This window comes from Pygocentrus nattereri, chromosome 22, assembly GCF_015220715.1.
Source record: "Pygocentrus nattereri isolate fPygNat1 chromosome 22, fPygNat1.pri, whole genome shotgun sequence".
Taxonomy (NCBI): domain Eukaryota; kingdom Metazoa; phylum Chordata; class Actinopteri; order Characiformes; family Serrasalmidae; genus Pygocentrus; species Pygocentrus nattereri.
The window spans coordinates 26156949-26170113 of NC_051232.1; the positions used below are offsets into that span (position 1 = coordinate 26156949).

General features: G+C 39.2%; 1 protein-coding gene and 3 non-coding genes across 5 annotated transcripts; 1 reads left to right on the plus strand and 3 right to left on the minus strand.

Annotated features, from left to right (window-relative positions):
- Positions 1-220: 220 nt before the first annotated feature.
- Positions 221-8251, minus strand: dnaja1 (DnaJ heat shock protein family (Hsp40) member A1). Of its 2 annotated transcripts, XR_005129351.1 has the most exons (10): positions 8094-8251; positions 6039-6192; positions 5584-5770; positions 4190-4294; positions 3881-4108; positions 3498-3612; positions 2913-3028; positions 2737-2773; positions 1736-1836; positions 1625-1641 (listed from the first exon to the last, which is right to left on the minus strand). XR_005129351.1 is itself a non-coding variant. In XM_017705166.2 (9 exons), the coding sequence occupies exons 2-9, from the start codon at positions 6168-6170 to the stop codon at positions 1414-1416; spliced, it is 1212 nt and encodes a 403-aa protein (XP_017560655.1). In that variant the 5' UTR covers positions 6171-6192; positions 8094-8250; the 3' UTR covers positions 221-1413. The 2 variants fall into 2 exon arrangements, 1 of the variants encoding a protein (XP_017560655.1); XM_017705166.2 differs by lacking the exon at positions 2737-2773 and having other exon boundaries at positions 221-1641; positions 8094-8250.
- On the minus strand, positions 4953-5044 carry trnar-ucu. The gene is given in 2 exon segments: positions 4953-4988; positions 5008-5044. It is a non-coding gene; the product is annotated as a tRNA-Arg (tRNA).
- Positions 8252-10211: 1960 nt separating the features above from the next.
- On the minus strand, positions 10212-10303 carry trnar-ucu. The gene is given in 2 exon segments: positions 10212-10247; positions 10267-10303. It is a non-coding gene; the product is annotated as a tRNA-Arg (tRNA).
- Positions 10304-11908: 1605 nt separating this feature from the next.
- Positions 11909-11981, plus strand: trnak-uuu. The gene has a single exon. It is a non-coding gene; the product is annotated as a tRNA-Lys (tRNA).
- Positions 11982-13165: the final 1184 nt, after the last annotated feature.

Here is a 13165-nt window from a genome sequence, read left to right on the forward strand (position 1 = left end):
AGCATTTGTACTACCATCAATAGATCATAACAGTTTATTATTTGATTATATTAACTTTTTTTTTTTTACTTGCTCCCCAAATACTTTAAATTGTGATACTTGAACACTAAGTTATTAATGAGCAGCAATTACTGTGACAAACAATTCTGAACTTTTGAGCGGTGGTGCATTAAATTCCGCCTTACATACATTTTTCGAAAGGACTCCATAAACCGTTAAGCACAGATAACAGAGAAAGATTTAATTTATAAAGTAGAAATGTTTACATTATTGGTCCTATTAAAACTGACCCTAACATGGCACTCATGAAACAAAGTCCACATTTTTCACATTTTCAGAAAAAGTACATTTTTCAACACAAAAAAGCTAACAATGTCTGAAATGTTCATTATTTTTTGCAAGTTTTTCCAAATTAGAGGGAGGAACACGACTGCCTCTTTATGTACCAAGGCGGACAAAGACATTTTCATTTCATAAAGATCATAAAAGACTTAAAATGTGTTACAAATGATTTCTGCCTTTTGATTCTGCATACAACTGTTGAGATGTCTACTGAAATTAATAAGAATTAACATTGATAAGAAAGACATCACATGGAAAGGCTACTAATAAATAAGAAAAGTTAGTCGACAAAATTATTGTGCAAATGCTGCTACATAAAGAAAAATGCTTGACACTGAATATTACCTTCAGGGATCTTCTCGGTTATTAGTTCATGGTCACAATTTATCATTCAAAACATGGACGACGAAGCAGGCACGGGTCTCTCACCAAAAAGGCAAGGGTGTGTGTCACTGACTGCAAAAAGCAGCACTCCTGAAAAAGGCTTCTCCAGTGATGTATAATCTCTGATAACCTCAGCAAAAACGAGTTTCGCCCAAATCCCTGCCTATTCATCTGCACCAAATAATTATTAAAAGGTTCTGTTCTTCAAGGTAATACTGTATTCAGACGTTTGTGGAAAATCTTTGCATTTTTCAAAGCAACATGGCTCACTAGTCATCACAGTTTTGTTTGAAAAATTACAGTGGCACACTGCAGAGCACTCAAAAGCAATAAAAACAGAGCATGACAGATTCCAACCATCGTGTCACGACGTCTGCTTTGTGCTTTCACTTTTGGCAGTTGCACTGGATGTTCCACAGTCATCCGAGCACAGCCTATCGCATCACCATCAACAACTAGCAGATTTTGACGCCCCTCAAAAAGGCTTTGGATTGTACACTTCGTCACTCTAAAGTTTCATTTTCCAGTCACAAAAGAAAGAGCTCCCATTGTTGCATAAGAGGCAATTCAAGAAAAAAAGGATTGGCATTTGCTCCAACCCCCTATCTTTCTCTTCAACGTTTACTCTGGAGAAACTACATAGGGCGAGGAGGAGAAAGACGAAGGTTTTTTAACGCAATGGAAGCCCTATGAGGTTTGACACTGTATCCCTCCACCTGTGTGAAAGTCCTCTTCCTCTTCTATGTAGTGGTAATGACGTCGCTGATAGGTGAGGTCACAATCCTCAAGGTCAGCATAAATGTAGAGGTCGTCGTCCATGCTCTCGGGCTCGCTTTTCTCTCGTGTGTCGGGGAAGTACTGCTCCAGCTGCTTCAGCTTGTTTAAGGGGAGGAAGTTTTCTTCAGGGAAGACAACCTGCCGTGATCAGAAAACATTTTTTTACAGCGTATTAGGATTCAGCATCAAACACACATACAGAATGCCTAAAAACAGATCTTTCTGCACTCACATTAAAGGAAATGATAAGTCTGCCTTTTTCAAATGGTCGGCGGTGGATAGGCATTCCTTCATTCAGCACACACTTTGTATCTCCAGGTCTGATCAACTCGCCTGCCCGAAAGATATGAAGAGAAAACAGAGATCATTAATGGAAACAAGCAAAGAGTAACTTTATATGTCTGTGTGACATTTCATGTGTAGGGTTGCAAAGTTTGCCGTATTCTTTACTATTACTGACTGGCAATTAATCGTTAACCGACAAGCCTAAAATTAAAAATGCAACCTATCAAAATATCATTAATAAAATAAGTTTCCAGATATGAAAGCTGTCTGGCTGAATTCACTGAAAAATACCTGCTATATATACAGCAACTGAACTCTATGTTAATGCACTGACAAACTAAAAAGTGTTCCTTGTATGGAGTGTGGAGTGTAATACTGACAGACCAGGACCAGGCATCAGTCTACATAAGAACACACCAAGGAGTTGACAGATACATTACATTCATGATGATATGACCAAATACTAAACAGTGGCTGGAATGACTGCTGAAATGACTGGGATACATAAAGTTTTTCTTGGAGAAGAGAGACAAGCTATTTGTCTTGTTTCTTGAATATGCTTGCTTTTGAAATGGTACATGTTTATAGTGGTGCTGGTCCTGGAGTTTTAGTTTCAAGCATCTTTTAAATAGGAGAAGAAACCAACTCCTTATTGCTTCTTGCACACAACCTTACAAAAAAAAACCAAAAAAAAACATTGGCTTGAACATAGCTTGATCTATAGCACATAACAACGGATTGATTGTTTGTCGGTTAACGGTTAACCGGGATGATCAGTATCCCTAGTTAGCCAAGTTTTCAAACCACGTCACTGGATCATCAAACCCATTCAAATACAGCACTGTTTTACAATGACAACTCAGTTATACAATTTTATTACTATAATCTGTATTATACAACTGCGTTCAAAAGGGTTTGATAACTACTCACAGCAGCTGGGTTACTTACATATAAATCAGCTGATTTTGGCCCATATCTGATTACCCTAAAGAAGTAATGAATATTCACAGAAGCAGTACATTGGTACAGGTGCTTTTTGAATTGTTAGAAAGAACAAAATCTGTGCCTGTTATGTAACATAATATAAAGTGTGCACTCTATGATGTACAAACATTAATGTTTACCTGGATGAGAAGTAATGAGAAGTGTTCTGTTGTCCAGTGTCTTGACAGGTTTCTGGAAACCACACAATGACTCCACCAGCTTAATTTCCATGCTCATAATCAGGTCCTCTTCTTGTCTGTGTTAAGCAGATCAGCAGCTTATTACAAAGTATGCAATTTAGCATGGATTGGGCAGTCTGGCTATTACAAACCCCATAAAGATCAGTAAGATTACATAGATCTTCAGTTAACTATTCTAGTTTATAAGCAGGGGAGCTACTACAACAGGGCAATTTGACAATATTTTGATAACATTACACTTTTCCAAGCACATCATCAACATAGTTAGTACCTAAAGACTAACGGATTACATGTTTCTTCACAAAGTTAAACCTGTTTTACTGGATTAGCACAATACGTGAAACGTTCAACAAAGAAATGGAATAGTATTTTGTTATATTTTCTTTGCACTAGTGGAGCTTTAGTTGTCCAACTTATCAAAACTAGATATCATGATGTTTACAGCAGACTGTAAAAAAAGTTTTAAATTATGTGATGACCATGTTTTTGCCAATACTATTTCACAGGGTTCTATTATATGCGCACCTCCTGAACACAGGATGTTCCCTCTGGTCTAAGACAATAATGATATCTCCAGGTTCTAGGCCAGGCTCCTGGTCCCCTTCTCCATGAAAAACGATCTTCTGTCCATCCTTCATGCCTGTCAAATAAAAAACATGATCTGCCTAGTTAGATAATCTTCATTAAACCAATCAACAGCTTGCAACTTGTCTTATTTGTGGCCAAAACAAAACTTTAGTCCACATTACAAGAAGCAAAAGATGCTTAAAGCAGGTTTAACAAAGAAGACAAGGAACACAACATAGTAGCATAATATTACCATAGAATTATTCCCTTAATTCTTCCTATAAAATACCTCTCAATAAAACCAAATACAGTCAACACCAATGTTCTTTTCCATTCCTCACCTTTATCAATATGCACTTCTAAGATCTTTTTCTGCCGCAGGATTTTGCGCCCAGCACAGGTCTTGCAGCGGTCACGGTGGCTCAGGCGCTGGCCCTGGCCATGGCAGCCGCCACAGATGGTCGAGATCTGCTGCATCATGCCGGGAGCCAGCTGATGCAGCCTCACCTGCACCCCAGTGCCCCGGCACGACGGGCACACCTCCACGGCCCCTTTACGGCCCCCACGTCCTGAGCAGTACACCATATATGTTACAGCACAATGAAAACATACATGAAACAGAATTTAAACCCTTGTTTATGATCTGTTACCTTCACATTTCTCACAGATTACATTTTTCTGTACAGCCAGTTTCCTGGTGGCTCCATTGTAAAGGTCCTCTAAAGACACAGTCAGCTGGTGCACCACATTCTTCCCTGAGGAAAAAAAAGGATACTATCATATTGCTGGAGTCCTTAATTGAAGACACAAAATTTCTGAGTTTTTTCATGAATACGCTAATAATTTCCACAGTTAAAAGATTTAGCACTGCACTGACCCCTGCAGGCATTTGCTATACATGACAATTAAATATGCTATTATATTCAAAGTCTTTTACCTGATAAAAGCAGACAAAATATTTGAAATAATCACACTACTGCTCCATCGCTGGTATTGATATTAATTGTCAAACCTATGTTATGCTATAACAATTAACCACAACAATTATACCCCTCTTAATGTACAACATCTTCATGTGCAGCTGTACCAGCATCTTGTTCTATTGGCAGTGCTGCTCTATGGAGATTAAAAGCCTGTATCAGCAATGGTGCACCTTAAATTAGCTAAATTTACTAATTAGAAGAGGCACCTAGCTCCTTTTGGATATAGTGTATCTTGTAGTCAAGAGATTTATCTGTGAGATTTACAGTGGTTTAAACACTAATGCAAAAAGATATAAAGTAAAGTAATGATAAGTATAAACAAACACTACAAATAACAAAATGAAAACCACAGTGACTTTTTTTCACCCCATGTAAATGTTATTGTGCATCACCACCCGTCTTATGCTCACAATCCAAATTGACATAACAGCGACTCTGGTGGGACTCGAACCCACAACCTTTGAATCACATCTCAAGTGCTTGACTAGAAGTCCAATGCGCTATCCATTGCGCCACAGAGCCACCTGCTGACCCCCTCTGAGAAATACAGCTCTGAAATCCACCAATGCACTAGACACATGGTCACTGCAGATAGGTCAGTTTGTATATTTTTATGCTTGATTCAGCACTTTCAGGGCACATGGAGGAAAAGGGATGGTCAATGAGCTTGAAAAACATTACCATACAGCAAATACCACTTTTAATATTTAACTACCGCTAGATGATTATTTATATGGTTACTTCACCACACAGAATCCTTCTTAACCAGCATTTCTGGTCAGAAGCTTGCAGACTGGATTTTTGCTTTTCTCTGGTTTGGTGGATCTTGAGATGTTTAATAAACCCCCCCCCTTTCAACTTTTTGTTAAAATATTAACAGAGCTAAAGTTGTTTTATTTATCACTGTAATGTTTAGTTGTGGTTATAAAAATAATATACATAGAACAAATACTTACAAGTGCCTACAACTTACATCACTTAACCTCCATTTATGTTTCACAAAGACTATTAAACACAATAACAACAAGAAAAGCACTTGCTTTAATAAAAATGTCAGGTACCTCTCCTTTCTCTGTGCATGTGTCCCCCTCCACCAAAGAACAGGTCAAAAATGTCCATGGGGGAGCCAAAGCCACCCCCTCCAGCTCCATTGCCACCTTCCTTAATGGCTTTCTCTCCTCCACGATCATACACTTTTCGCTTTTTTGCATCTGATAGCACCTCATAGGCTTGAGAGATCTGTTTAAACTGTAGGGAGAGGAGCACACATACAGACTCAAATCATTTTATTATGAGATGCTGTATTTCTGGCATCTGGACATGGTCTTGCCATCTACTTCAAGATGGGGGGTGGGAGAACACCTGCAGCTGTTTACCCCTCCCACTTAGCCACAAATCCCACAAAGTGACATGCCACTAACTCTGCCCACCCCTTCTTATGCCTCATAGATAAAGCAATGACAGCTGACAAGAAAATGTAACGGATTTACACGCCCCCAGGAAAACAGTCACTCACCTTCTCCCCCTCAGTTGGATTTTTGTCTGGGTGGTATTTCAAGGCCAGTTTGCGGTAGGCTTTCTTCAGCTCCTCAGGACTGGCATTGGGTTTTACACCCAGCAGGTCATAAAAACCTGTCTCCTTCACCATGCTGGCCACCAAGCAGATTAAACTGTAGAAAGACGACAAAGTTGATAGTTAATCTTAAATATGCAAAACAATCATACTCATTTACCAGTTGCATTAAAAAAAAAAAAAAAAAAAAAAAAAAAAACCAACCCCAACAACAAATACTTGGACCTAAATTAAAATGATTACAACAGAAAAACATCTGATCCAATGTTCTGCTGTACCATATTGCACTCCATCTGATCTGGTGAATTACATGAAGTTTGTTTATCTGCACGATATTTATGGACATGGTTTGAGGTAGTTTTGTGAGAGTGACCCAGTTTGAGTTCTCCAGATCTTAAAGCAGAGTTCCACTCATTTTTCAAAATTTCTGTATAATTCAATGTTTAAGATGTAATGTAAACAAAGTCATTCTGAGTAGTTTGATATGAAATCGTTCCCTGTAGAGAACTCGAAACTCTTTGCAGTGGTGGTGCCGGGAACCAGACATCTGAAGAGTTGTCTTTTTGAGCTCCCTCAAAATATATTACTACATTAAGTTCTTGTGAATGCAATGCCTGTTGCCTACGTTTTGCTGTTAATGACAGTTTTGAGATGAGCTTTTTGCCTAAAAAGCATTAAAAAAAAATCCATTCATGATGCAGAGGTACATGTAGAGATTTCAGATTTCCACTATTAAGTACATTACATATCAAAACTTTATACTTAAACTGTATACGTTTCCTTTATTGTACGGTAAATAAAATGGCTATGAAGGCATTCTAGACATTGCGACCCCTGGTTCCTACCGCCACCACTGAAATGATATCCAAGTCAGTAAATGCTTTGACGTTTTGTCTGAATGCGTGTTTACATCTGAACTACACAGAAAAGTTGAAAGATTGCTGGAATTATTCTTCAAAAGAGTAAAGAAGTCTAGTATAACAGCAAAGGCATAGAAACAAGACAGCATAGAATTACATAAAGTTTGGTTTTCTAACATCAAATGCTAACGGAATAAGGACTTCAACATTCATATGCATATCTGACGTACAATTTATATTTTGGGGACCAGTGTCATACTTTCAAAGCAACATCTTCAAATCAATATCACATACATAGAACTTATTCTGAATCACGAAATGATGTTTCAAATATTTTGAAACTGATGGGCAAAAAAACACGTTAATGACTATATTTCAACCTACAGCGTGTCAACACTGCTGCAGAAAGTTGTTCGAGGTATTAGTCTGAAATATGCACACAGATTGTTCTAACAGACTGTATCTATGCTTACAACGTGTTTTGCCTTTACACACATCGTGGTATCACGCTTATATACGCGTAGCACTAAGTTTACTTTAGAAAGAACCAACAGGCTTGAGGCTAAATCCGACGTGAAAACAGCAGCTAAGCAATTCCCCACTCCAGCCCATCACCACAGATTATACGTTATATTACCAGGTGCCCATACACATTCAGACAAAAGTACACTCGCTACCCGTTGAAGACCAACGTCGACTTGTTATCTGAGGAAGTATCACAAAATCAGGCTTGTATTCGTGATATTTGTAGTTACACAGGATGAAACTTGTTTCCGACACGAAAAGTCCAGGTACCGTTACCGCGCGTTAGCTAACGCTAACTAGCAAGATAACAAAACCAAGCCGTACAACTGACCAGCCACGTTAATTTACGTCTGTAACAGACTAGCAATATATTTTATCGTAAGGTTACGTTATTTAGGCTGCTCCTATTTGTCTGTAAGGTTGTTAAGGTTAGCAGGTAGCTACAGTGCTAGCTATACAGCTCTTATCAGATAACACAGGTTAGCTAGCTTGGCTAAGCTGCTTAGCTATCAAGCTAAACAAAGCAAACTAAAATGAAACACCGCGTTAGTCGTTTACTTCCACAGGTCACGAACGTTACTTAGTCGTGTTATTCCATCGAGAAGTCTCTTACTGTGAGATACAGTGCTGGCCGCGCTCTTCTCATCGACCTGTGTGTAAGGTTACTCCTCTAGTCAGCAGCGGGTGAGGGAGGAACTTCTAGAAGCTTCCAGCGCGACTCTCCTCCTCTTCAGCTGACTGCGAGTTATTTCTCAACGCCTGGAAGATGTTCAAGAGAGCATGCGCAGTCTGTATAAACATCTGTATAGCTAAATCGTTAAGATATAAATAAAGACATTCGGATTTGTTTGCTGTAAAATACTCCATTCTCTACGAGTTTCCCGTTTACAGCGATGTTGATAGGAACCAAACGTCCGAAACGCTTAAAGGGGAACATCGATTTTTCAAAAAGAAAAACTACATTAAATAAATGCTTGAGATGTAAACAGAGTCATTCAAATGTTGTTTGGTGTGAAATGCTCTGTTCTAGAGAAACCTGTCGAGATATTGCGCACAGTGTTGGTGATAGGAACCAGACGTCTGATTCCAGAGGGAAATTGCAGTTGTTACAGTTGCAACCATTTATGTAAAAGAGTAAACACTTTAATAATTTAAAACAAACAAAGATATAGAGAAATTTGCAATATGTGCACAAGATTTAAGTGCTTATGATTATAGTAAAGTGGTGGTGACTGTGATAATAAATATTAAATATCTAGTATAAAGCAGTTCTAAATGATTGTACCTCTCAGTTATTGCACACAATTATTATTATTACACATATGAACAGCACTGTTAGGTATTGAGTTTTGCACAGATGAACCACACTTGTGAATCACACACTGAGGGAGGAGTTACAGAGTTTGATGGCCACAGGTAAGAATGACTTCCTGTGGCGCTCTGTGGTGCATTTTGGTAATGCCTCTAAAAGTTACATCATCGAAAATTAGTTCACGAAATGACTACGAACGCGCTGCGTGATGTCGGAGACGTTTGTGGTAGTGTTGTGTTAAAGTTTTGGCTTAAAATGCCCCTCTGATGCTGCCTCCCCAGTAGACTGCTGCAAAGAAGTCCCACAACGACAAACTGGTAGAAGATCACCAACATCTTGGCGCACGCATTAGAGGACCTGAGCTTTCTCAGAAAATAGAGACTGCTCACCCCCTTCCTGTGCCCTCCAGACAGTTTGTTGTCAAGCAGGACACCCAGATATTTGTAGGCGTCTACCTGCTCAGTGTTCTGACCCCTGATTGTAATGGGACTGATCATGGTCCTCTTCCTCCTGAAGTCCACCACCATCTCCTTGGTCTTGTCACATTGAGGATCAAGTGGTTCCTCGTACATCAGTCAACAAAGCATTCCACAAGGTTCCTATATTGGACGTCCATATTGGAGGTCCGTCATGTACAGGGTGAAGAACAAGGGGAGAGCACATTTCCTTGAGGTGCTCCAATGCTGCTGACCAGATGGTCTGACAGGCAGGTAGTCCAAGACCCATGCAGTTATGGACTTGTGCATTTTCTTCATCTTCTCCCCCAGCATGAGATGCTGGATGATGTTAAATGCACTTGAGAAGTCAAAGAAAGCGATTCTCACTATGGTGTTGTTCTGAAATAGTCGCCAAAGAAAACATATTGTTTCAGATTTATAATGATTTACCATCATTAACATTCCATGTAAAAACTCAGAAGACTCATGTAGGTTCACTGGTGGCTTTGAATAGTGAATAAAATTGGCGTTGTAGACATTGTGGCACCTGGTTCCTATCACCATCACTGTAAAGAAATCTAACGCAGTAAGTAACCATTCACATCTAACTACTCTGAATAACTCTGATTTTGTATTTATATACTGATTGTTTTGGGCAATCAATGAATAAAATGGCTACATCTGTGTTGTAAACATTGCGCTCCTTGGTTATCAGTTGGTTATCCAATCTGAGTGACTTTCAACTGTTTAACTGAGAAATAGTGAACAATCTGTGGAATTCCCCTTTAAACCATCTCATATACTTCACTTTGATTCATCATTCATAGCTACAGATTTAACTGTTGTGTTGAGAAGCTTATTCTAGCATAATTTACTATATGTGCTGTTCCACATGTTTATTATATTCATGTTTGATTTTGCGCAGAAAATGCAACGGGACTAACCATAAAGTTTGTGATATAAATAAATAATATTAAAAGTGCGACTCCGGTGGGACTCGAACCCACAACCTTTGAATCACATCTCAAGTGCTTGACTAGAAGTCCAATGCGCTATCCATTGCGCCACGGAGCCACCTGTTGATTGCCTGAAGAATTGCGCCTATGAGATACTGCAACTGCATGTCACCTCTTTGTTGGATGAATACACCGCCGCTATGTAAATGGACACCGGATATAATTTTCGGTTAAATTAAAACCTTTAAAATATATATAAGATAATCACTTACGTGCATAAACTGATTTAGTTGGCGCGTCTTGTTCGCTGTTTTCTGTCCACCTTAAAACACTAATGCAGTGGCGACATTTCGCCGGTAGAGGACAACACTGGTGTAAACCTATGGACACCCTGGCACCAAATTATGAGAACAGATCTAACAGACCACCAAAAGCATGAGCATGGCATATGAGGAGGGCTGTGTGTAGATTATTGAAAAATCTGTTTAATCTGACACTGAGGTCTGACATAAAGAACTACATTATACTCCTGGAGTGGAGACACACTGGCAGGCATTCTCCCACTGTGGCTTTCTGCCTTTTGCACCACGGTTACTGCATTTTATGAGCATTTTCTGTAGGCAGAGCTCTGGATTATCAAACACTCTGACTGATCTAATGCCAACATGCAGAAACATATAACCAAACATGACTTGGAATCAAATTCAGGCTTTACTGGCCTGTATGTTTGCCCAAAGAAGAAATCTGGCTTTGGTTACACAGTGGCTCACAGCAGATCAGGGTGTGATGGGTCAGCGGTAATTTTCTTATGATTGCATTGTCTGATGATGCACTGTCATGTCTGGTAGCAAAGCAGCTGTGGACTGTGATGGAGGGGATGATGACTGCCTCTACAATGGCTGTGCAGAACTGAACAAGCAGCTATTGAGCTCTTGAGTAGTTCCTGGGTTGGTGTAGGAGGTACATCCTCTGCTGGACCTTCATTGTGATGGTGTTGGTGTCTCACTTCAGGTCCCTGGTGACTGATCCCAGGAACAAAGGCATCACAGTCTTGTCATGGATGATGAGGGCTAGCAGGGTAAGCAGTAAGCAGTGTCATCATAATCTTGGATCAATGTCTGTAGTGTCATCTGCAAACAGCAGGGGGGTCTCTGGAGGGGCAGTCATTAGCGTACAGTTAAGAGGAGCGGTAGAAATATTACTGCACTTTTTTTTTATTCTGACCCTCTTGGCAAGGCATATGTGTAGACTAATTGCCCTTTGTACTAAATGGCTAAAGTCCTATGCCAAATTAATCAAGAAATCTTAGTCTGTACTGAATTCACTGAAGTGAATCTTGTAATGTACACGTGGAAACTAGTATTATAATATAATCCTGAATCAAAATTTGCTGTAACATTTTCTTATGATTATTGTGTCAGACCTTATAGTCAGATTCAACCGACTGTTACAGTCTGCAGATCGACCTGCTGTAAGTGTCTTTTTATGAGAAAGTAAATATTGCCATCTGCCGGCGAAACGTTGCTACTGCGGTTTCCTCTTAAGGTGGACCGAAAAATTCGCAGAAACAACTAAACTTATACCTCGTTTTCTTAAAGTGACCAAAGCACTACTTATAACAGACACGCTAATAACGGATGCCAGTATTCCTCAGTGATTTGTTGCGAGGTACCCGTGCCTCTCATTCTTCTTCTAAGAATGATAGACCGTGACTTTACCTAGAGCCCGGATAGCTCAGTCGGTAGAGCATCAGACTTTTAATCTGAGGGTCCAGGGTTCAAGTCCCTGTTCGGGCGGAATATCCTTTTCCACTTTTTCTTCATTTAAAACGCATTTTTCATGTCAGGTTTGAATTATTTGGGCATATTTTTGACACCAGATCTTAATAATCTCTATGCCAAAAAGTATTTACCTCTTGTAAACTAACAGAGACTTGGCCACCTGGTGCTCTCTCCCAATCACTTTTTGGTAGAATACCTTGAGAATGAACATTTTACCTCACATACTTTATTTATTTCAGTGTCTTCCTTGCTATTTACCTAGTTCATTTTTTAAAGATTTGTATGAGCACATCTCAAGGTTTATTTGGAAGAACAGAAAACCCAGAATTAAATTACTGAACTTAATGAAACCCAAAGACAAAGGGGGAGTGGGCATCCCAAACCTACAGCTTTACTACTGGTCTGCTCAGATGAAACACAGTCAGCTGGTGTGCTAACAGGTCAGACTCACTCTGGGTCCACATGGAATCCAAGGCCTGCTCTGCTTTACCTATACAGTTTTTACCTTTCATATTCAATACTTTACTGGCCTGGAAAGGAGTTTAAAAAACTTTCAAAGTACCTAAAGGCCTTTCCTTGGTCTCTCTGATAGCATCCAATCCGGACTTCACCCCTCAGTTATCTAACATTGGACTTTTAAATTGGAGTAAATTGACTTTTTTAGATATCTCCAAATTAGACACTTCATTAAAGCTCAGAAGGATACTGGAATGCTGCGAATGGACATGACAGAGACTGAACTATTTCTGATGAAGCATTACAAGTTAAAAGGCCTGATTTCAAAGGTTTATGCCATGTTATCTGATGAACGTTTGTCCTCTTTTGCAAATCTTAAAGATATCTGGGAAAGTGACTTTGAGGAGGCTATTGATCAGGATTGTCTGGCTTTCTATCTGTTCAAATTTATACCATAAGTGCACTTCAGTTAATATACACAAACTCAACTTTAAGTTTATTAATAACTTTTATCTTACACCTTTTTCTACTTACGTAAGATATTTCCACTTATGTTTCAAGTAGCAATTACACAAAGGTACCTTTATTCACTCCTTCTGGTCCTGCAATAAAATCAAAACATTTTGGGAAGAGGCGCATTCAGCTATACAAGAAACTCTTGAGTATACATAATATTTACTCTATAGCCAGTTGGAAGACGGATTTCACTACAATGCTAGACAAATATTTATTCTGCTGGTTTA

What these genes read in the sequence shown, in the direction of transcription:
- dnaja1 (XM_017705166.2), bottom strand. Translation starts at nt 6,170, where the DNA reads ATGGTGAAGGAGACAGGTTTTTATGACCTGCTGGGTGTAAAACCCAAT. An exon ending in CATGCACAGAGAAAGGAGAG is followed by an intron (nt 4,295 to 5,583) that starts GTACCTGACATT and finishes TTTTTTCCTCAG; the next exon opens with GGAAGAATGTGGTGCACCAG. An exon ending in AGAAGTGCATATTGATAAAG is followed by an intron (nt 3,613 to 3,880) that starts GTGAGGAATGGA and finishes TTTATTTGACAG; the next exon opens with GCATGAAGGATGGACAGAAG.